Below are 23,108 nucleotides of genomic sequence, written 5' to 3'. Positions count from 1 at the left end.
ACTCTACGCAGCAAAGCTATCATTTAGAGCTGAAAGTCAGATAAAGAGCTTCACAGATAAGAAAAAGCTAAAGAATTTCATTACCACCAAACTAGTATTACATGATTTGTTGAAGGGTCTTCTTTAAGAAGAAGCTAATGAACAAAATAATCTGACAAAATAGATCTAGAGACACTGAAGCATGCAACAGACAGTTGTATCTCAAGAAGGAAGAGGGAAGGAAGGTGGGGATGGGAAGAGAACCAAAGCAGTTGTATGCATATATGCATAACCCATGGACACAGACAATAGTGCCATGAAGGCCTGGGGAGAGGTTGGGAGCGAGGTGGAGGGGGTTAATGGGGGAAAAATGGGGCACCTGTAGTACTTTCAACAATAAAGATAAATTTTAAAAAAAGAAAAAGAAAAAAAAGAAAAGAAATAATTATATGATTAGAATAAAACTTCAGTTTTGTGAATGTAGTAACTTCAGTAATTGCTGTATAGAGTTTATTTTATATGCCCAACACAGCTCTAGGAACTTCTTGCTGCTCTTATTAATCTTCACTAAGGCCAGGGTAATGATGTATTTATGGCAGGCCTGTGTGCTTCGATTTTAAATGTTCCTCAAATTATTCATCTTTTTGATGTTCTGGATCCAGAAAATGTTTGGACATCTTATTACATTCAGTTAGACTTTCTAAGTTTACTAAAATTTTCTTTTTCAGGTGCAATTTGGCATAATGTGTAGGAGAAGTTTAATCATTTTTTCCATCTTCTTCCGTCATTGTTTCTCCAAGACATAAAGACTTCCACGATTTAAATGACCAGTCAGTACTCTGCTTTCTAGTAGTTTTTATTTAACTTGATTTTAGTCTTTTACAATTTACTTTTGTGGGATGAAAATGAGGAATTCAGATGTAAAGTTTTTAGGAATGGCAGCATCGTTGAAATACTGATGACACCACCCACAGTATTTGGAGAGGGAAATGATTATTTAAATCACTATGCTTCTCAAATAGGTTTATGACTTCTCTGGAGTACATACTTAATTTTCTTCTGCCATTAGAGGAACATTAGCAGAAAATACTCGAGAAGCACTTTATTTAATATAGACAAGGGGTCAACAAACTTTCTGTAAAGAGCCATACATGTTTCCAGCTTTGTAGGCTATAGCGTTTCTGTTATAACTATTTATATCTGCTGTTATGGCATGAAAGCAGCCATAGACAATTGGTAAACTAATAAGCGTGGCTGTGTCCAATGAAACTTTATTTACTGGCATAAATGGTGGGCTGGAATTTGCCTGTGGGCTATAGATTGCCAGCCTCTGATTTGCCCATCTCTGAAGTAAATGTATTAGCAGCAAAATGGTACCAGAATGTTATCAGCAATTGTACCTTGGCTCAGCAACCTTGGCGTTTGAGTTCTGGCTAAGAAAGCATTCAGAGCTAAGACTCAAATGCAAGCAGACTTTTTTTTAGAAAGTCACAGAGGTAGAAGAAGTGAGCTGTGGAAGATGTGAGCTGGCTGGGAACAAGTTACAGAGGCAAGAGAAAGGCCCTTGGAACTTAGGAGAAAGAAAGGATATATGCACCTAGGGTAAGGAGAGCGGGGAAAGGTCCAGGTGCGCTGGAGAGAGAGTGGTCTGGGTCCTCCATCCTGAGGGTTTTTAATCCCTTCTTGAAAGACGGGGACCTTAGGCGAGGTCCCAGGAGAGGAGCTCAGTAGAATATTTTTCAGCTTTTCCAGGTGTGTCCTTTCTGGGTCATGGTCTCCACTGATGGGTCACCACTAGGGGAGGAAATTGAAGCTGTTCCTGATGTCAGCCATGGCATTACCCCACCTGGCCTTGCTGCTTTTCTGGGCCTGGAGTTGAAACACAACTGAGGCCTAGATGTTATCTCTAGTTTGACCAAAACTCTGTCTCTGTGGTCAACAGACCCGAGGCTTTGTTTATTTGATGCAGGTCAGAACCTCATTGTCCTGAGGGCTTAATGCTTAAGGGAGTGGTCATGCAGGGACTTGTATGGGAGTCTTATGAGACAATTCTCTGGCCCCCTTGTTCCTCCTCTAAGGTGGTCTACCACATGACTATTGATATGGTGTAGGGGTGGAAAGGTGAGGGGAGAGTCTGAATTGCACGATCAGCAATATGAACTGTCAGGGGGTCTAAACTGCATGGCCAAGAATATGCTGGGGGAGGAAAGGTCACTCTGGGGGCAAGGCCCTTGTTTTCTCAGTTTTGCCCATTGCAAGGTACCTGAGGCTTTCTGCCCTAGTGACATTCTGTACCTGGCCTGTTCCTACTCTACTCATGCCTGTCTGCCTACTACAGATGGTCTGGTGTGTTGGTTAAAATAATCACTCTCCTTATAATACCATACATACTTAGTGACAGGACATATTTCAGCATGATTTAAAAAGTTAGGAGTTGATCGACTTTATTGAGCACCTTCTATTTTTCTGCTGTTTTAATAAGAACCATAGAGGAATCAGAACAAGTATAGGAATGGGGCAGTGCCCAGTACTTAAGGAATTAAGATTATTACACATAAAATTATTAGCAAACTATATAATGTAGGATTATATGGTATATAGTTTACATATTATATATGATTGTATAACATTATATATTGACTTCTTGTATGAATGAGGTACTGTATATTCCCCCAATACTTAAAAAAGAGAAAGTAATTACATATTTGTATCTGTTTTGTGTCTCAGCACGGAAACTAGGCTAGCTGTGGAGATTTCCTTGTGAGCATATGGCAGTATAAGGCAGACATCTCAGCACTATCATAGACATCTCAAGACTTGAGTTTGAGATTCTGTAACATTCTGCTATAACACTAATACATTATAGTTTAGGCACAAAATATGGAATCTGGAGATTTTGCTAGTACCTAGAAATATTACCTAAGAAATGATACTATCTTTGGGTATTCTTTTCTTCTTCATCTTTTTAGTCTTGCCTATGTTAGTGATCTTTAAGCTGGAGCCTATCAGTTCTTATGAGTTAAAGAGATTACTAAGGTAGCAAGGTAGGGAATGGGTTAGACTGAGTTGAGAGCTGGCAGCAAGGAGTTAGGTTAAGGGGTATGATAGCCTAAGCAAGAGAAAGGAGGATGGGACCACTGAGGGGCATGTGAATGGAAAGGAATGACCGGACTAGAGACATTGGAGATCTGCTGTGGGATCCATCGAGTGGAAGATGCCCTTAGAATAGTGGTTAAGAACTCAGGTTTCAGAGCCAGTTGTGCCTGAATTTACATCCTGAGTCTGTCACTTTCTAGCTGTGTGACTTTGGACAGGTGACTTAAGTGACTTAATCTTTAAACATTATTTTGCCTCCTTAACAATGGTATTGGTCATTTTGCAGATAATGATTTGACTTAATATTGAAGATGGCATTTTTGCAAATCACTTACTATACTTGCTTACTGAGTAATCATGTTAAGTATTTCTCTGTGTTTTGGTCTCTACATCTGTCAGTTAGCATGATTTTATCTTAGCAATTGTTCCTAAGAAAAACTTAGCCTATGTCATCATTAGCATTGCTGTGTGTGCTGGTGTTTCTTTTTCTTTTGGTGGTGTGGGGAGGGAAGGGTGATTTAAAATATTTTTTCTGTATTTTTAGACTGTTTCAGAAAAACCTTAAAAATTAACCCACTTTTTTCTTTGAAAATTGGATTGTTTTTATAGTAATGTAATGATTCGCCTCCCAGTGGTAATACCCATTTGTAAAAGGTGGCTTCTGAGTTTGTGGCATAGGATTTCTTGGTATGAGGTTCACTGACTCATTCAGACCCGGGACTGGCCTCCTTAACCTTGGATTTTAACCAACTATTGATTTATCTGGAGGTAAATTGCCTGGGCTCTAAGGATCTATGTATTGCATTAGGCAATTGCTAATTAAAAACATGCCAATTTCCTCCTTTCCTTCCTTCCCCCTTCCTCCTCCCTCCCTCCCTCCCTCCCTCCCTCCCTCCCTCCCTCCCTCCCCCCTTCCTCCCTCCCTCCCTCCCTTCCTCCCTTCCTTCCCCCTCCCTCCCCCCTCCCTCCCCCCCTCCCTTCCATTGGTACAAAGATGTTCCTTTTATTATTATTCTTTCTTTTTAACATTACAGATGAATGGGTCATTCACAGAGAGGCTTTACAATGTCTGAAAACTATTTGAGACAGAATAGGCTTGAAAGGGAGAAAAAGGCCATCCACAGGGATTGGGAGCATTCATATTAGGGATAACATAGGGCATCTGGAATTTATTTGCATCTTCTAATAGCTTTTTTAAAAAAGCTGACGTACCAATATTTGAAAATACCAGTGTTCCAGTTTCCATTAACTGTCACCTGTAGACATTAAAGACAGGTGCACTTGTGATTTACCACTTACAATTTGCTGCCAGCCCTGGACCTAGGGAGATAATTTCAGGTGCCATAAGGTATTCCTTTTGACTCATTCCAAATGAGTCATTTGATGCAAATATAAAGCCAAATCTAGTTACTGGAATTGAAAATAATGAAGCCTTATTTTGGACAACCAGGCAGTTGGAGCAGTTGACTACTAAAATATTGGCCTGTCTAGTGGTTTCCCCTGTGGCTTGTTATCTCTGTGGGTTATGCACCCTCACCCAGAGGGAAATAGCCTTAACACAGTTTTCATCAGACCTTCTGTTATGGGGCAACTTTTCACTCAAAAGTGAAGTTAGTCATTGAACTTTTGGAGACTATAAGGAAAAGAAATAGCTAACTTAAAAATCCAATTTGAATTTTACTACCCTATGGCCTCTAGTTGCTTCTCTGTCTGCCCAAACCATTATCTTTTTTTGAGGCAGACTCTTTAGCTGTAAGTTAGCAGAGGGTTTCAAAGCAGAGCAAGTAAATTAATAGGAAGTACAAAAATCAGAATAAATGTAATAGGAAATAGATTTATTTTTATTTTGTCATTTAATCCCAACTGATTATACATATGTGTAATTGTCAGATTCAAAATCCTTTCAAATAAAGAGCTTCATTCTCTTAATCATTCTTTTAAAAAAATAATATATATATATATATATATATATATTTTTTTTTTAAATCCTCACCCAAGGACATGCTTAGAGGAAGGGAATGGAGAGAGAGAGAGACATTGATATGAGAGAGGGACATCGACCAGTTGCCTTCCATATGCTCCCCGACCGGGGATCGAACCTGCAACCCAGGTATGTGCCCTGACTGGGAATCAAACTGGCATTTTTGGTGCACAGGCTGATGCTCAAACAACTGGTCCACTCAGGCCAGGCTGTTTCACTCATTCTCTTAGGATTTCTTAGGAAGGCTGATCTTGTTGCAGTGAAATAAAGGTTTGAATTTTATTCCTAATTCACATACTAACTCATATGGTGCCATTTATATTTTCCTTTAACTTAATTCATACTTAAAAATAAACTCTCATCTCTTTCCTGCCAGACTTACTGTAGATGCAGCCTGTGCTTGCTGCCATAATTTCCTTATCCTTCACTGTCTCTGATCATTTGCAGTTTGACTTTGGCCCCACTTCACCAACGTTCTCCAGACTCTTACCCTTTATTCCACATCAAGAGCCACATCCTATTGAATTTACCTCTGCAACATGTGAAATGCCCAACTTCCCACCCTAGTGGTATTACAGGAGCTGTCCTCTGAAATAACTCCCAAAGCTGTACATTCTACACACTACTTCATTACTACAAGACACATCTGTCTCAGTCACATCTCTGTTCATGAATGGCAGGTATCTCCTCACTGTTTGCCATATGAAGTTTGATTTTCTCGACCTGCTGTTTGAGCCAGCACTCTCTCCCTCTCCTGCTGCTTCTCATCTGCCCTCTATGCCAACTCAGTTCCTTTGTGTGTGTTGTAATATGTGTCTGGAATCTATACCGTCTCTGTTCACCTCTACAATCTCATGTTCTAAAGCTTATCCTTCTTTCAAAGCCCAGAAGGACATCTCACTCATTAAGCTTCTCTGATCCTTTCTACTTGGAAATAGTAGTTTCTTCCTTTAGATTTTATCTGCACCTCTTTTCTGATGTTTCATATTCTGTCCTGTGTTATTTGTATGGGCATCTTATATTCCCTTCTCAAGGGGAGGGTCATTCTCATCTTTTTATTTTTCAACTCCAGGGTCTAGTTGAGAGTCTTGTACTTTTTATAAATTAAGTACATTTGCATAAATGAATGAATTAGGTGATATTAATAAATATAGAGCATTGACTGAAAAATGTTATAGAATGTGGATGGTTATTCCATTATTCTTGTTACTATTCTTACCTTTCTTAGTTTTTCCATGCAATTATTTTTATTGATTTGAGAGAGGATTTTTTTTTTTGATTGATTTGAGAGAGAGAGGAAGAGAGGAAGGGAGGGAGAGAGAGAGAGAGAGAGGAAACATTGATTTGTTGTTCCACTTATTTATGCATTGATTGGTTGGTTCTTGTATGTGCCCTGACTGCGGATCAAACCCAGAAACCTTGGAGTATTGGGATGATGCTCTAAACAATTGAGCTACTTGGCCAGGGCTTTCATGCACTTTAGATTTAACAATTACCGGTTGAACCAACTGATTGCCACAAATATTTTGAACACTTTTAGGTAGTTATCTCTATTCTGGCCCATTAGGTAATGAATTGCTGCATTCAACATTGCAAACCTTCTAAGGCTTCTGTATATTTTTTTAGAGAACTTCAAGTAAAGGAGGGGTAAATGAGAAGTTGGAGCCCTGGCCAGTGTGGCTCAGTGGTTGGAGCTTTGGCCCAGGCACCAAGAGGTGGCTGGTTCGATTCCCAGTCAAGGGCATTACCTGGGTTGTAGGTTCAATCCCCACCCCCAATTGGGGGCATGCAGGAGGCAGCTGACCCATGTCTCTCTCTCACATTGATGTTTTCTCTCTCTCTCTCTACCTCCCTCCCTTTCACTCTCTCTAAAAAGCAATGGAAAAAATATCCTTGGGCGAGGATTAATAAAAAATATTTTAGAGGAGGTAGTGCTCTTTAAGATGGTGGAAAAGTCCAAGCACATTTTGCATGACTGATGCTGTGAGGAGCCTGTTGGAGCCCCAGTGTGAACACAAGAACCACTGAGAATGTTCTTTTACAACACTGATTACAACCATTCTATAGAATTGTTTATTACAGCTCACTACAGTGATACCTTACTTTTCTATAACTCAGCAATTCGGTCATTTCAATTCCCCAAACCACCAAGCTCTAATTAAAAAAAGGCCAGTGCCTGGACGGTGTGGCTCAGCGGTTGAGCATCGACCTAGGATCCAGGAAATCGTGGTTCAGTTCCTGGTCAGGGCACATGCCCTGATTTCGGGCTCGATCCTCAGTGGGGGGGCTTGCAGGAGGCCGCCGATCAATGACTCTTTCTCATCGTTGATGTTTATCTGTCCCTCTCCCTTCCTCCCTCTGAAATCAGTAAAGACATATTAAAAAAAAAAAAAAGCCAGTGTACATAGCACATACAGATGAGCTTCAAAGAGTTACCAATGGGATACCACAAGTCTTCTTACATAGTTATAATGCACATCCATGGGGCTCTGCTTAACAGCTTTCTCATTCTGTTCCTTACCCCAGCCCAAGGCCAAGTTAGAAGTACAAACTCTATTTCCAGAGCAACACTCAGAATTACAATTGCCTGTTCATTTGTTTCCATGTCTGCCTCTTCCACAAAATCTAGAGCTCCTTTAATACAAGAACTATTTATCAGATATCTTTGTATCCCCAGCATATTACACAGCCTAGCATACATTAAACACAAATATTTATTGAATGACCAAAGTTGGTTACCTGCCTTTGAAGCAGCAATAGAGTTTTAAGTTACATGTTAAGAAGAAGGAAAGAGAGCAGTTTGAAACAGGCAAACAATAACAACAAATAATAAAAATAGTATGATAAAAGACACAAAAAACACATTAGTCTGGGACCACTTCATTTTGGAGGGAAAAAGCATAGAGTACTTGAGAAGTTTCTAAAAACATTGCTTCATGTTTGCACAGCACTATATGTTCATTTTGGATGACTTAGAACCATTAATTAAAGATGGAAATATTTCCAGGGTATTCTGTTTAAAGATGCAGTCAGGTATGGAATGTGTTTTGGAAAGATTTCTATGTAAAACTGCTTTAAAATGAAAAGTTTTTTTGGTATTTAATAGTATATGTCCTTAACTATCCCAAATGAATAATTTGTGAGGGTTCTATAGCCAAAATCTTGCTGTATGAGGATAATATAAGTATGTTTGGGACTTCCTTGATTTATCAATGATTGGCCATTCAATCTACCTAATAAGCATCTCACATTGTACAAATACTCTAGGGATAGAAACACACACACACACACACACCTCAGAAGACAAAGTCCCAGCTATCAAAGACTTTTCGGTTTTGCCAGAGATAGAAATCCTGGGGAATTTATAACTTCATCATCTAGCACTCTGCCCTTTTGCAGTCATTAAGTGTTCATTAAACATTGAGTACTTCTCTGGACCACACTTTGCTGGGTACTGGAGGATTGAGGCACAGTGAATACAGGTAGGCTAGTGATGCCTGGAGCCCTGAGGACCATTTCTCCACAAGGCCTCTTTCTCTTTGCAACTTAGCTATGAGGAAGGTCTTTTCCCTTTAGAAACAGATAGGTCTTTTTTTCTTCCTGATGTTAAACAGAAAGATTCATAAAATGATCTTCATTCCTAAATCAAAACATATTTTAAATAGCTAAGAATGTAATTAGACTTATACAAGCTTTTCTCCTGTTCTTGACCACAGTATGGTTTCTCATTATCACCCTCTTGTAAATAAAAGGGGACAGATAATCTGAGATCTTCCTTCGCTTGTCCTTGAGGATTACTGAGGTTTGTAGGTAATGGGCTTTGGACAGTCCTTAATGGCTTGACAGATGGCCTCCTTTCAGCAAGGGATGAGGAGCCATGAAGACTGAATACTACTTCAATATAGCTTCCCAGATTACAACTGAGAAAAGAAAGAATGTGCTCGGCTCCACTCCTCAGTACAGCCAGGTGCCCAGTAAAGCAGAAGTATACCTACCTGTAAAGTTGCCAAGGCAACATCAAGGTATGGGAAAGAGTAGACAATGATTTTGGGGGGTTTCTTGCCATAGGAATGGGTCTAAAACTACACTTTTATGTCCTATGTCTTTTTTCTCACAAGGATAAATGCCATAGGATTTATCAAGGGAATTGTGATGCATAAAAGCTCATGACCTTATCAGAGCCCAAGGAGACCAGGGTGAAGGGCAAGGAGAGGGCAAGCAGAAGCAACAAATTAGAAAAAGTACCCACGGCATGCTTTCAGTCTTCTATTGAACTGAAGCTATGCCCAGATGTAAAACTGAGGTTTTGTGGGGTTTTTTGAAACATAAAAATGTTGTATATCTACAATGTGCAGATTAAAAAAATCATTCACTGGGGTAAAATGAAGATACTTGATTTCCATATTTTAAAAAAGTTTTCTTTCAGCTTCTTTAATATTAGTGGATTTGCAAAGACAATTCCACATTAGCATGTGGAATAAGATGTTAAAGCAGCAGAGTTTGAAGGTGTATTTTATTTATGAAAGACGCTCTTGGGGCAGATAGAGTTGGCACGTCTTAATGCCCTTTCTGGGCATACTGCAGGTAGTCAGAGTTGTCAGATGTTCACACTAATTTTGACTTTAATGAATTTTACATGATTAGATAAGTTTTATATTGCTACATAGCAAATGACCACAGATACAGCAACTTAGAACAACACACATTTATTATCTCATGGTTTCTGTGGGTCTGGAGTACAGACAGTTTAGCTGGGTCTTTTGCCCTGGGTCTCACCAGGCTGTAATCATGCTGTCGACCAGGCTGTGATCTTATCTTCAAGCTCAACTGAGGGAGAATCTACTTCCAAGGTTACCCAGGCCATTGGCAGAAATCATTGCTATAGAACCGAGGGCTTCAGTTTCATATTGGCTTACATATCTTTGTTAGAAGCAACTTACATGTCCCACAAACATTCAAGGGGAGGGAGTTGCATAAAGATATGAACACCAGGAGGCCATTGGGGGCATCTTAGGGTTTTGTCCATCACAGTGTCATGTTCTATAATTTAAAAAAAAAATCTTTATTGATTTCGGAGAGAGGAAGGGAGAGGGGGGGAGAGAGAGAAACATCAATGATGAGAGAGTCGTCATTGATCAGCTGCCTCCTGCACGCCCCAGACCAGGGATCGAGCCCGCAACCCGGGCATGTGCCCTGACTGGGAATCGAACCACAATCTCTTGGATCCTAGGTCGATGCTCAGCCGCTGAGCCACGCCCGGCTGGGCAGATCTATTGTTTTTTTCGTGAAGTCTTTAGGATTATCTATATACAATATCATGTCATCTCCAAATAATGACAGTTTTACTTCCTTTCTACAGTCCTTCCTTTTTACTTCCAGCTTACAGTCCTTTCCAATTTGGATTCTTTTTATTTCTTCTTGTCTGACCTCTGAGGCTAGGACTTCCGGTAGTATGTTGAATGAAAGTGGTGAGAGTGGACATCCCTGTCTTGTTCCCGATCTTAAAGGAAACACTTTTAGTTTTTGTGCATTGAGTATGATATTGGCTGTAGTTTTTCATATATCGCCTTTATTATGTTGAGGTATGATTGCTCTATTCCCACTTTGCTGGGAGTTTTTTTTTATCATAAATGGGTGCTGGATTTTATCAAGTGCTTTTTCTGCATCTATTGATATGATCATGTGAATTTTATCTTTCATTTTGTTTATGTGATGTATCACATTTATTGTACAAACCTTGCAACCCTGGAATAAATCCTACTTAATCATGGTGTATGAATTTCCTATTACTACTAATATAATGTATACATCCAGCTCAGTCTCTTCTGTTTCTCCAACTATAGTAATATGTCAGATAACTAAAGGAAGAGTAACATAAACATAGATAACAGCAATAATACATATTATTTGATGAGGTCTGTTGTGTTAGGCAGTCTATGTACATTATCTACATTTAGTCCTCACAACAATCCTGCAATATAACTGTTATTTTATAGACAGTGAAACAGTTTTAAAGGTATAGATTTTCATCTATGTTGAGATAAATGCTACTTATATTTATTTACTAAGAAAAATAAACCAAAGTCCCCTATTCCTTAATTATTGTTTTGGATAGGTTGCATTGTACATCTACTCATTGTATAAAATCAGATGTTCTCCATAAATAATTTAGGAGAAGACCAAGCACCAGCAAACATCGTTTATTTTTAGAAATACAATTTTGACCTGTTTTAATCTGTCTCATCTGAGAATAGCCATTTGTTACTAGTCAATCAATATTCCTTATATTTGTATACCAGGCACTTTAGGAAGTAATTTCACACATCTAATAGTAATTTCCCACCAGTGTTCAGCTTACGGATACAACTCTTTGGCCCCTGCACTGCCCTTCTCTTTCCTTCCATGGGCATGCACCTTCAGGCCCTTGGACTGCAGTGTTCTGCATGGGGTGCTCCACAGTTCTACCTTTCACTGTCCCCTTGTTCCTGCAGTCACAGGTAACTTCACCTGGATAACTCCTGATTCATCCTTCTACAAGTCTCAGATGGAATGCTTTTCCTTGGCAGAAATTTTTCTTGATCTCCTAATCCCTTTGGGTGCTGTGCTCTTATAACACCCTAAAGATTTCTCTTTGATATTTGCTTATCCATTTACTTGCCTGTCTTACTCATTAGATTGTGAGTCCCTTGGGGGGAAGGGACAGTATTCTGTTTGCTGCAGTATCCCTGCATCTGGCCCAGGCATAATGCTTTTACATAAAAGTTCTTTAATTTTTTTTCTATCCAGCCTGAATAAGCTTAGTTTCTTTAACATTTTATTCCAGGGATTTTTTCCCCTAACTTTTGAAATGATTGCTGATTGTTATTTTATAACTTTTTAGCTTTTTTCTATTTCACATGCCATATTTTAGTGAGGCATTAAAAGGAACACAGGACAAAGCAGACCCATATTTTGAGGTGTTGTAAACTTTATTATGCTGCTATCCAATTCTGTCTAGTCAGCACCTCCAAGTCTTTGATGCTCCTTTAACCTCTTCATTCCAGGGCTTCTCTGTGTGAGGTGCACTATGTCTACAGAGACAAACGCACAGGGTTATGTGCTCACTCTGTTTCACAGGTCTTTTCCAGGAGTGTAACTTGGGAATAGCTTGTGCTCTGAAGAATATGGAAAAAGGCTCTTATTGTCACGAGGGCCAGAAACGAGGCTGGCTCCTCACAGGCTGGTCCTTACAGCCCCTTTTCACATGATTCCTGAGTAAGCCCTCTGGTATTCTAGTTCCTGCTCACAGGAATTATTCTTCGTATCCCACAGTTGATCTGTTGTATTATTTTCATAGAGGTTGCTTAATTTTTAATCCTTGTATCTATCACTCCTACCAAGTTTGCTCTTAGGGCCATACTCAGTTCCCAATTACTCATTAATTAAATGAGAAGACCTTGCCAAGTTAAAGTTCAGCAAATTCAGAATGCTCCAAGATACAGTCCCAGAGGCTGCCCTTGAATAACTGATGTGGTATTCTTTGAGCCAGTGACCTGCTAGGAGTGCCCAGCTGGATCAAATGAAAAGCCTTCTGATTTATTAATTTTTGTCTCTGGGTTGAAATAGGACATTAGGAAAATTTTATGAATTTATTTTTCACAAAGCTAGATTAGTCTTTACCAGTTTGTTCTTGAATTTGTTTTGCCTAGCCCCAGCAGGTATGGAGGTTACATTGATGTGCCCGTACCTTTCAGGAAAATCCAGTTTATGTTTCAAAGCACATACCCCAAATTTTAGGTACTGGTCCAGTTTTTAGGTACATTATCAGGCCTCCTATGTTTTTATTTTTATTTATTTTTATTATTTTTTTTTAATTTTTTAAAAATTTTATTATTGTTTAAAATATTACAGATGTCCCTTGGCCTCATGTTTTTAAAAATAGCTGATAGTGACCCTGATGAAACTATGCAAGATACTCCTTGATTTTAAGGCAGTTTGGCCTGTAGTGTATAGCCCTAATGTAATGGGGAAACCTATGAACTGCATTCTTCTTTCAGTGTGGCTTCCTGCCTTTCCACCCTGGGGCAGCACATACCAATGATAAAATCACAGTGGACTTATTTAAAAGGTCAGAGGTAAAAATAAACACAGTGTTAAGTGTTAAAAACATTCATTATTATAGCTTCCTCTCCTTTTCCACTGATAGGCTACTGTTTTCCTTTTGCTATTTTGTTCCTTAATGCTTTCATCAGTATCCCCATGTGCACCCTGTCATACCATGAGCCTGAGCTTTGAGGGCAGATGACTGGTTTTCAGGTCTTTGCCGGCCTTCAGTTGTGACATAAGATGAGCAATAATATTGACTTTAGCAGGTATGGAGTTGAAGTGAAAATTCTCTAATATGTCAAAGTGCTTTTGTTATAAACATCAAATAATAGGTAGGTAGATTGAAATGGCAAGTAGTAAGCATTGATTTGCCAAATGCCATGTCTTAATGATTTTAGCTAAAATGTCCAGTAAGACTGTAAGATTAATAGGTTCTTAAATGAGCACCTTCTACTCTCTAAATGTTTCTGTTTTTGCTTTTCTCTTTATTTGTATCTCTATTTCTTTTATTTTTAATTTAATTTAATTTTTTAAAAATATATCTCTATTGATTTCAGAGAGAGGAAAGGAGAGGGAGAGAGAGAGATAGAAATATCAATGATGAGAAAGTTATTGATCAGTTGCCTCCTGCATGTCCCCAACTGGGGATCGAGCCCGCAACCCGGGCATGTGCCCTGACTGGGAATTAAACCCTGATCGCCTGGATCCTAGGTGGACGCTCAACCGCTGAGCCACGCCTGGCCGCGCTCTCTATTTCTTTTAATGTCCATCATTATCTCTCCCAACTCTAGTCAGATTTCTGTAACCAGATATAATAGAGAAATATGTTCTAATTATTAATTATTGTTGCTATACAATCTTAATGAAACAAAACCAAACGAGTGAAATGTTTATTTTTCTCTTTAAAAACCTCAAATAATTTTTTCATTTATCAATTCTCTTTGAAAAATATGTTTTTATTGATTTTAGAAAGAGAGGAAGAGAGAGAGAGAGAGAGAGAGAGAAACATCGATGTGAGAGAGAAACATCCATCAGTTGCCTCCTGCATGCACCCTGACTAGAGATTGAACCCACAATCTGGTTATGTGCCCTGACCGAGAGTTGAACCAGTGACCCATGAGTGCATGGGATAATGCTCAACCAACTGATTAATGGATCAGTAGATCAGTGATTTCCGGTAGGAAACCTTTCCTCTCCATTCCTTTATGCTTTGTTTCTGGGGAGTTAACAGTAGGGCTACTAAAGCACTTTAATTCAGGCAAATCTTTTCTCTGTCTTTTAAAAGTGTGGATTTCATTGAATTCTTTGCTCAGTTTGTCCTTAGAAACTTACTGAAAAAGTATATAGTACAGATATGAATGTTCATAACTACAGAATAACAAATGAATACTCTGTTTTGGTGATTTTTAAAAAAATAATGGGAAATTATGGGATCAATGGTAATGTAAGAAGGAAATTTTGAGAATTTTAGCCACCTGAGAATCAGACTGGCAGTTATGAGCTCTAGGTTTGTAACTAAGGTTGTTTGATTTTTTTTTTCCTTTTTAGAAATCTGCCTCCTTCCACAAACTGTTTTGTGTGAAATGAGAAATCACTGTGTTTTTATTTTTTATAACGGCCAAGCAAAGCCACCTCAACTCTACCTCCTCTTGTCTTATAGCTCTAGGTTGATCCTCTCCTTCCATGCCATTCTGTACCTCCCGGAAAGCGTTCACTTAGTCAAGTCGTGACTACTAACTGAACAAACACATTGTGTTAGTCCAGACTCCTGTGATTACAAATGACAGACCACAAGTCAATTTCATTTTAACAGTGGGTACAGGGGTAAGAGGTTTATTGAGAGGATGCCCATAGCCAGGAAAGATGGAATCAGTGTATTCTTCCACATCTGCATCTTTGCAAAGAGTTCACAGCTCAAGCTTCTTCCCTCCTCAGCAGGTACCACTGCTTAGAAAGGCTGTGCTGTTTGTTTAGCACCTCAAAGCAGGTCCCTTCCTTTGCTCACATTGCCATTCCATTCCTCCTCCTGCCCTGTTTGGTCTGGTTAAGGCCTACTTATTCTCCTAGACCTCTTTCCAGACCCCCAGCCTGAGGCGCGTCCTTTTTATATGTTTTCATAAAATTCTATATGCAGGAACTGTGTACACCCTTATCAAACTTTATGGTAATTACTTGTTTACTTGTCTGTTTCCTAACTAGACAGTGGCTTTCTGGAGGGTGGGAACTGTGTCTGATTTATGTTTCCATTCTTTGTCCATGGTCTCATTCATAAACAGAGAGAGCATGTTAAATGAGTCTGGGATCTCTGTTCATTGTGATAACTGTGCTTTTGTGGCTGAGCTCTGGACAAATGCCCAAATCTTTTCCCCTAATGACATCAAAGTCCTACTTGTAATATCCTTCATTCTAAAATGAGTGAATATGATCCCCTTGCACAAACAAATTCAGTAGACAAATGTGAATATGTATAAAAAGCCCTTTAGGTCAGTTGTTGTTTTGGTAATAGTCAAAGTTTTGTGCAATATCTAGATATAAATGATAATGACTAAAATATGTTTCTAAAATGTATAACTAACCTTTCTTTTTATTTATTTAATTACAGTTGACATTCAGTATTATTTTATATTAGTTTCAAATATACAGAATAGTGGTTAAACAATTATATGCAGTGAACATAGGGGTGTGTATTTCTTTTCAAATTAATGTTTTGGATTTCTTCATATATATATACCAAGATGTGAAATTGGTAGATCATAAGGGAGTTGTATTTTGACGTTTTTGAGGAACCTCCATACTGTTTCCCATTGTGGCTGTACCAATCTGCATTCCCACCAACAGTGCACGAGGATTCCCTTTTGTCCACATCCTTGCCAACACTTGTTTGTTGATTTATTAACGATAGCCATTCTGACATGTGTGAGGTTATTTCTCATTGTGGTTTTAATATGCATTTCTCTAAAGATTAATGACTTTGAGCATCTTTTCATATGTCCATTGGCCCTCTGTATGTCCTCTTTGGAGAAGTGCCTGTTAAGGGCCTCTGTGCATTTTTAATTGGACTGTTTTGTTTTTTTGCTGTTGAGTTACGTGAGTTTTTTATAAATTTTGGATATTAACCCCTTATCAGATGTATCATTGATGAATATTTTTCCCATCCAGTAGGTTTGTCTTTCATTTTGCTGATGGTTTCCTTTGCTGTGCAAAAACTTATTAGTTTGATTTAGTCTCATTTCTTTATTTTGATTTTTGTATCCCTTGCGGGAGATATAGCAGAAGAAAATATTATTAAGAGAAATGTCAGAGAGTTTTTTGCCTATATTTTCTTCTAGGATTTTAGTGGTTTCGAAGTCCTACATTGAAATCTTTAATTCATTTTTAGTATATTCTTGTCTGTGGTGTAAGAAGGGGTCTAGTTTCATTTTTTTGCATGTATCTGTCCAATTCCCCAACACCATTTATTGAATAGACTGTCTTTACCCTATTGTATGTTCTTGTCTCCTTTATAAGTGAACCTTTCTTAATGGGCAACCAGATCAACTGTATAGTTGATGTGAACAGAGTGCCAGGAACCGGTCAGGAAAGTTCCTGGCAGTGAACATTTGTTTTTAGTGCTTTATCTTTCATCTTTTTAAAAAAAATTGAATCCAGTTATTTTTATGACTTTGTTATTAGTAAGCTGAAAAAACATTTATTAATATATACTAACTTTTGTCAATTTGTTTTTCTTTCTTAGATGTATTATGATCTTTAATAACTGTTGAATATAGTTATTTTCTATTTGTTTTAAGGCTGACATGCTGCTTGTTGGTTCATCAAAGACTTTGATGTGTGGGTCCCACAAAACATATCGGGCATCTTCTCTGTTTGACTGATAGTTATGTAGTTATAATTGGTCTGATTAGATTTTTCAGTGGTGATAAATCGAAGAAAACCATTGACAACAATAGTTTGGGGAGGCACAAACTAAAAAAGCTGCTCTTTTTTTTCTTTTCTTTTTTGTATGTAGCTTTTTTTTTCAGGCTATATAAGTTGTTGATACCCAGTACTCTGAGCTTGTTTAGTGCTGAACCATTTTACTGGGGTTTTGTTATAATTCTAAGAATTCTTATCACCAGAAACAAATGATTTCAACAGAAAGAAAAACGAAGCAGTTGGTTTTACTGGAATACTCATGCATTCCTTGTTCTTTTCTCTGCCTCTTTTTTTTTTTTCAGTGAGCATGTTTTTGAATACGTTAACACCGAAGTTCTATGTGGCCCTGACCGGCACTTCCTCACTAATATCAGGGCTTATTTTGGTAAGTGATGGAATCTTTCCTATTTAAAAACATGCTGATTATGTGCGTGTGTGTGTATTGTTCCCCAAAATGTATACATACACTTTGAATAATTATAAAGGGAGTGTTTATTAAAATACATTTCATTTTCAAAATTGAGCTATCAGCTGTTAGTGTGTATACATTTTTGGGGACACCCTGTACATGTATAGGGAAAAAAATCTAGAAGAATATATACCAGCAGCTTAGTGATTATCTTACATGTGTGTATTATGTGTTGGGTGGGGGCACTTATAGAGGCCTGTCACTACATATTTCTAAAATATTTTTAAAATTAAAAAAAAATCATATATTACTTTTGTTGAAAGGGAAAAACAAAATATAGATAAAAGGGAAAATAAAGGAAAATGATTTTGTGTCAAATTCTAGTGTCTAAGATACTATAAAATAAATGCGACTCAGTTCAAGTAAAAATGTTTTTATTACCCCTTTCAAAATAAATTATTGGACATAATCAAGATCAGTAGAAATCAAGCTCTGTTTCTTTAAATTTATTGACATGGGTATGGCATTTCTAAGCTTCTCCCCCCCCCATCTCCTTTTCTCTCAAAATTTACATTTATTTCTCTATTGTTTTCTTTAAAAAAATTCCAAGTAGGCACAAAGCAATATGATAATCATCTCTGTGGTTCTATTACGTTAAGCTCTAAAATAGTTACAGGTGTGATAAATTATAACACCTGAAGTCATTTTCTTTAAGTACCTTAAATAGGGCCATCTAAACTCAGTAGAATCACTCTCATATACTTCAATGACCTTTAAGGAGAAAGTGGTTTTATAATAATTTTCCTCTCTATACATAACCCTGTGATTACAAATTATTATAGAAACAGGGACAAGAAGTTACAGAGTTTATGTTAAGAGAAGAGCTGTAGAAAAACACAAGTTTTTGGGGGAAAGGGCACAAAGATATGGAGCAAGAGCATGAACAGAGGACTTCAGAAGCTTGAGCTTATAAGGAGCAGAGTAAAAAGGTGGAGCAATGTGTGCAGGACAGAAACCTGCAAACAGGTGAGAGGAATGGTGGTAGTGTGGGGAACATCTTTTTTTGTGGTCAGAGCATATTCAGGTTAATCTTGGTCTGCTGTGTCATATGGGCTGCTATACTCAAGGGAAGAGATGTTTAAAGTTGATACTATTGGACCAGGAATGTGAAGAACATCAACAAGGGGCACTCCATGATGGTTATGTATGTGGACATTCAAATAGAAAGCCCAATGTTGACTGCAGAGACCAAGCCAAGGTGAGGGGAAGCATATTAAAGTTCCTTCTTAAAATGGGTTGAAATGAGGTATATGTAGTAATTTGTATGATATTGCTGCTTAAATGCAGAACTGCACACCCATCTGTGTCTGAAGTCTTTCTTGTTCTGTGGGGACATGAAAAATAAAGACCTCATAGGGAGTTGTTCATAAAGCTGTAAGTGATTTGCCTACACTCATGTTGCTGGTTCGTCATAAAGCCAGATCTAGAACCTCTGTCTTCATGTTTCTACCTTAATATGCTTAAATGGACTGAAGAAACTTCAAACTTAGAAAATGCTTTCACATGTTGATAAATTATTACTAAGTATGTTATACCCAGGTTACGTGAGACTAATTCACACAGAGACCAAATTGAGCATTTGGAGATGTATTTAGTTGGCGGTGGCTACGAGTGGGCTCATGCCCTAAACAAACTCACAGCCCCGAACAGTCTTTGCAGGGAAAATATAAAGGCAAAAACCACATTCTTGGTTGGGAGGGGGTATGCAGGTGTGAGCTATCGAAGCAGTATACAGAAGCTATGATAAGCATTAATCAACCTTCTTTGGTTAGCTATTCTCTGGAATTTTGTGGGCTGCAATTTTTTACACAGCGCCAGGAAAGGAGAAGAGGTCATTGTTTCTACATAATAAATTTTGTTGCTCTTGTTTATCTTAAAGTATCGGTTGTCAAGGCTGAATTGGGAGTGCTATACTTCAAGTATATGCTGAAAACATACCAATCTTTTAGCATATATATTTTTTGGGGGGGGAGGTAGGAGATATTACAAATCTCCATCTAATAATTATTTACATTTAAAGTAATATTTTAGGGGTTTTTTCTAAAACATCTTTGAAATAATTTTTGATTAAACAAATAGGGGAAAAAAAGATGAACATTTTTGTATACAATTTGAATAGCAATTTCATACTTAAACCAGTAATCCACTCTGGTGTGGAAAAGTAGGTTTGTACATTCCTCTCAGGAATGTTCACTTAAGAACATTACTTATTTAGGTGGTGCTTACTTTGTGCCATGCAGTTTTCTAAGTAATGTACATGCTAACTCAGTACTCTTCACAACAGTACAATTAGGTAATTGTTAGTGTTGTTTCCATTTTACTTATGCATAAACTAGGTGGTAGAATAGGCAAGTAAGTAACCTGCCTTAGGTCACACAGCTGGCAAAGGGCGAAGTGGTATTTCCACCCAGGCAGTAATGCTTTTTCACTCATTTCACTGCCTGTTGGTTAACTTCTCAGCTGTTTTGCTAGCTTGCTGAACAAATGGCAGGTCTGGATTTTATTCTAGCACTATATTGTTATGGGAGCATTAGGCATTAATTACAAGAGTGTGGGTTATTTGCTTTTACTCTGGTAAACTACGCCCCAAACAATCATTTTTCTTTCTAACTCAGGGATGGTGAAGTCCCATCAGCTTGCTTTTCTTGTCCTACAAATAAAGGGATTTCCCTAGGTCATGGCTGTTTTTTGCAGATCCAGGCTAGTGAGGCTTTCTCCCTGCCTGTGGACTGCAGCTGCTGAAATCTGATAATCACTGTGGTGCTGCCTTATGGGATATTTGTATTGCAGCATTCTCAGGAAGCAGAGGATATTCCTGACTGATACGGATCTTTGAGCAAAGGAAAACCTCTAATGTGTGAAGATTTTGAAAGGCCTTTCTCAAAAATGTTTTATCTGTACTGAGGGCAAAGTACAATGTGGGAATAGTTCTTGATAGTTTCAGGCTGCTGCTTTGGATTGGTGACACTGGTGTTGTCCAGCCTCTGGGGACTCAGCTTTGCTAACCCTCAAAAAATGTACCTAGGGTGGAGGTTTCTATTCAGCCACAACTCTTTTATGCGAAGTGCATTTCATGGAGAAGCAGCATTGAGGTAAAGGATCAGGTGCTTTGAAAAATAGCTGTTTAGCAGTTTGTTTCCTGGCACCAGAGAGACTATTATCTAACTACTCTCCCCTGAGCAGGGTTAAGAGATCCAGGCAGTGAACATTCAAAGTACAGGGCTGCCCCTGGGAAATTAGTTGTTTGGGGACCTTAGGATTCCTTTGCTGGAAACTGAAATTATCATGTAATGTGATGTCTTAGGAGAAGAGAGGTAAAAAGAAACAAACAAAAAACCCTGGTATTTCTCTTGTGAAGAAAAAGTCAATTAACTGAACAAATATACATAGAAATGAAATATGTTTGCCAAATGCTGTTCTCTTTTACAGTAATGTGTTTAAAAATAAATGAGGACTAATCGGTGTGCATTTTACTAGATGTCACAGCTAGTTCTTAATTTCACAAGTTGAAAGCCAGCAATGAGTTTGTTATACCACCTATTTCTCACTCTTCCCTTTTGGTTCTTGTACCTAAGTACCTGTCCAGGCAGCTCTCTCTCTCGCTTAACTTCAGGCTGCCTCTCTGCCTGCTTGACACAAGCCTTTCCATCTCATTCCGGTTCCAGCCACAGGAACCGTACTTATCACAGCCCAAATCTACCAGTTTCATCTTTTATGTGCTCTATCAAGGACATGCCCAGTCTGCTTGAAGTAGCCTCTGTGGGCAATGTGTTTATTTCGATGGAGAACATTTCTGGGTTTTGTTTTTGCTTTTGAGAGTGGTCAGGTGGATATGTGGAGAAAAATGCTTCCCTCAGTTTTCTCAGAATGTTGGTAGAATGAGAAAATGCTATTATGTTGTGTTGACATTCATATATAGATCCCTGTACCCTCATTAACATATATATATATATACACACATACACACATGCTCCTACACCTACATTTTACACATATTAAATGTGTATGTATAAATATATATATATATTTTACACATATATATAAATGTGAGACTATGAAGTAGGCATCCAGAACATAACTTTTAAAGTGAGAATCAAGAACAAAAAAGGCAGAAAATTAGAATCGTAAATAAAAGAATTAGCTCATGGATTAGGTGCAAAAGAATTATGTTTTGGGGAAAGTGGTAGAAGGGATGACAGATCAGGTAGGAAATCCATTTTAACAAAGGACCATTTATTGAGTTTCCCACTCTGTTTCAGATACTGTTATAAGCACTTTTCATATGTTATTTTATTTTATTCTCATTGAAATTCTGAGTGGCAGATATAACCAGTGCCTTTCTTTGTGCTGCTGATATAACAGACACAAAGTTTAAATAGTTTGGCCAAGGTTATACAGCAGTCGGATGGGAAGATCTGACCATGCCCTCTGCCCCCTCCTGTCCACAAGTCAGGGAGTGGGGCTGGAAGATTGTAATGGCTCCTTTCAACTTTTTTTCATTTATCTAAAGACCTTGACCTGCACTTGAGGCAGCACTTTGATAGACATAGGGATCACCCAAGTGATTTTAGTTCTAAAAATGAAAAAAGACTCAGGGAAACTTAATTGGAAGAACTGTTGGGGTGTGGTAAGTAGCATATAATTATCAGGTGGTCTCTGTTATGGAAGCAGCTTGTCTCTTGGTTCTAGAATAAAGAATGAGAGAGATGCTGTTGGGGCTAGATGGCAGGGGAGCCTGCAGACAGTGGGAGGAGACTAAGGCTCGTTCAGCCTTATCAGATTATAGCTTCTTGGGGTCACCATAAAAATTAATGATCTTTTGCAGGAGAGCAAATGCCACAGGTAGATGCCTGTCAGGATCTGACTGTGGACATGATTAGATCAGATTAATGATTAGACATGTTGAAGAAGGTGAACAGGCTAATGGTGGATAAAGGGACAAAACTATCTTTTTGTTTTTTTCAGTTTACGTTTGAACACAATTGAGAGGCTTGAAAATTATGCATTTGAAGGGCTGGAAGGTGGGAACCCTCGAAAGCCATGCAATTGAAACCAGAAAAGACCTAAGGACTAGGTATCCAGAAAGCTTATGACTTGCCCAGGTAACCTTGCTAGGTAAGGGTGTAGTGAGGACTAAGATTTAAATTTCCACTTTGCCACTAGGATTTAAATTTCCACTTTGCCACAGCATCATTCTGCGTCTCATAACGTTGTTGACTAGGAAGGTGGATAGCAGCAGTATCTAGTAGTTGATGTTTCATGTTAACAGACTCACAGAAATAGGTCAGGTACATAAGAAAGGGGGCAGGGGGAGAGAAGAAAAGAAGAAGGGAGGGAGACTGCAGCCTTCTCTGGAAAAGACACTTTTTCTTTTCTCCAATTGGCCATGGATTGGGTCAGATTTGGCCAGTCTAGAACATAGACCAACACTTACCACAATTTAAAATTATATTTTTTGTGTCATCATTTATTGTTTTTGTTCTCTCTATAATGGAAGCTTCACAAAGGCTGGGACCATATCTGTGTTTTTGTATAGAACTATCTAGTGTTATGAGTAAAGACTTAGGAATATACTCGCTGATTGCA

The 23,108-nt window shown here is 38.3% G+C and overlaps 1 protein-coding gene across 9 annotated transcripts in view; it reads left to right on the top strand.

Moving 5' to 3' along the window:
- ST7 (suppression of tumorigenicity 7) overlaps window positions 1-23,108 on the top strand; it is a 333,226-nt gene that overhangs the window by 124,564 nt on the left and 185,554 nt on the right. For 8 of the 9 annotated variants that reach the window (XM_081147743.1, XM_081147742.1, XM_081147746.1 and 5 more), the window contains one exon: window positions 17,356-17,438. The exons of the other annotated variant lie outside the window; for it this stretch is intronic. In XM_081147743.1, coding sequence (XP_081003869.1) covers window positions 17,356-17,438 — 83 coding nt within the window. The remainder of the gene's footprint in view (window positions 1-17,355; window positions 17,439-23,108) is intronic. 9 annotated transcript variants of the gene reach the window in all.

Source organism: Miniopterus schreibersii, assembly GCF_964146895.1.
Source record: "Miniopterus schreibersii genome assembly, chromosome: 9".
Classification (NCBI taxonomy): Eukaryota; Metazoa; Chordata; class Mammalia; order Chiroptera; family Miniopteridae; genus Miniopterus; species Miniopterus schreibersii.
Note: the sequence above shows the minus strand (reverse complement) of the source record. Positions and strands in the feature narration are given on the sequence as shown.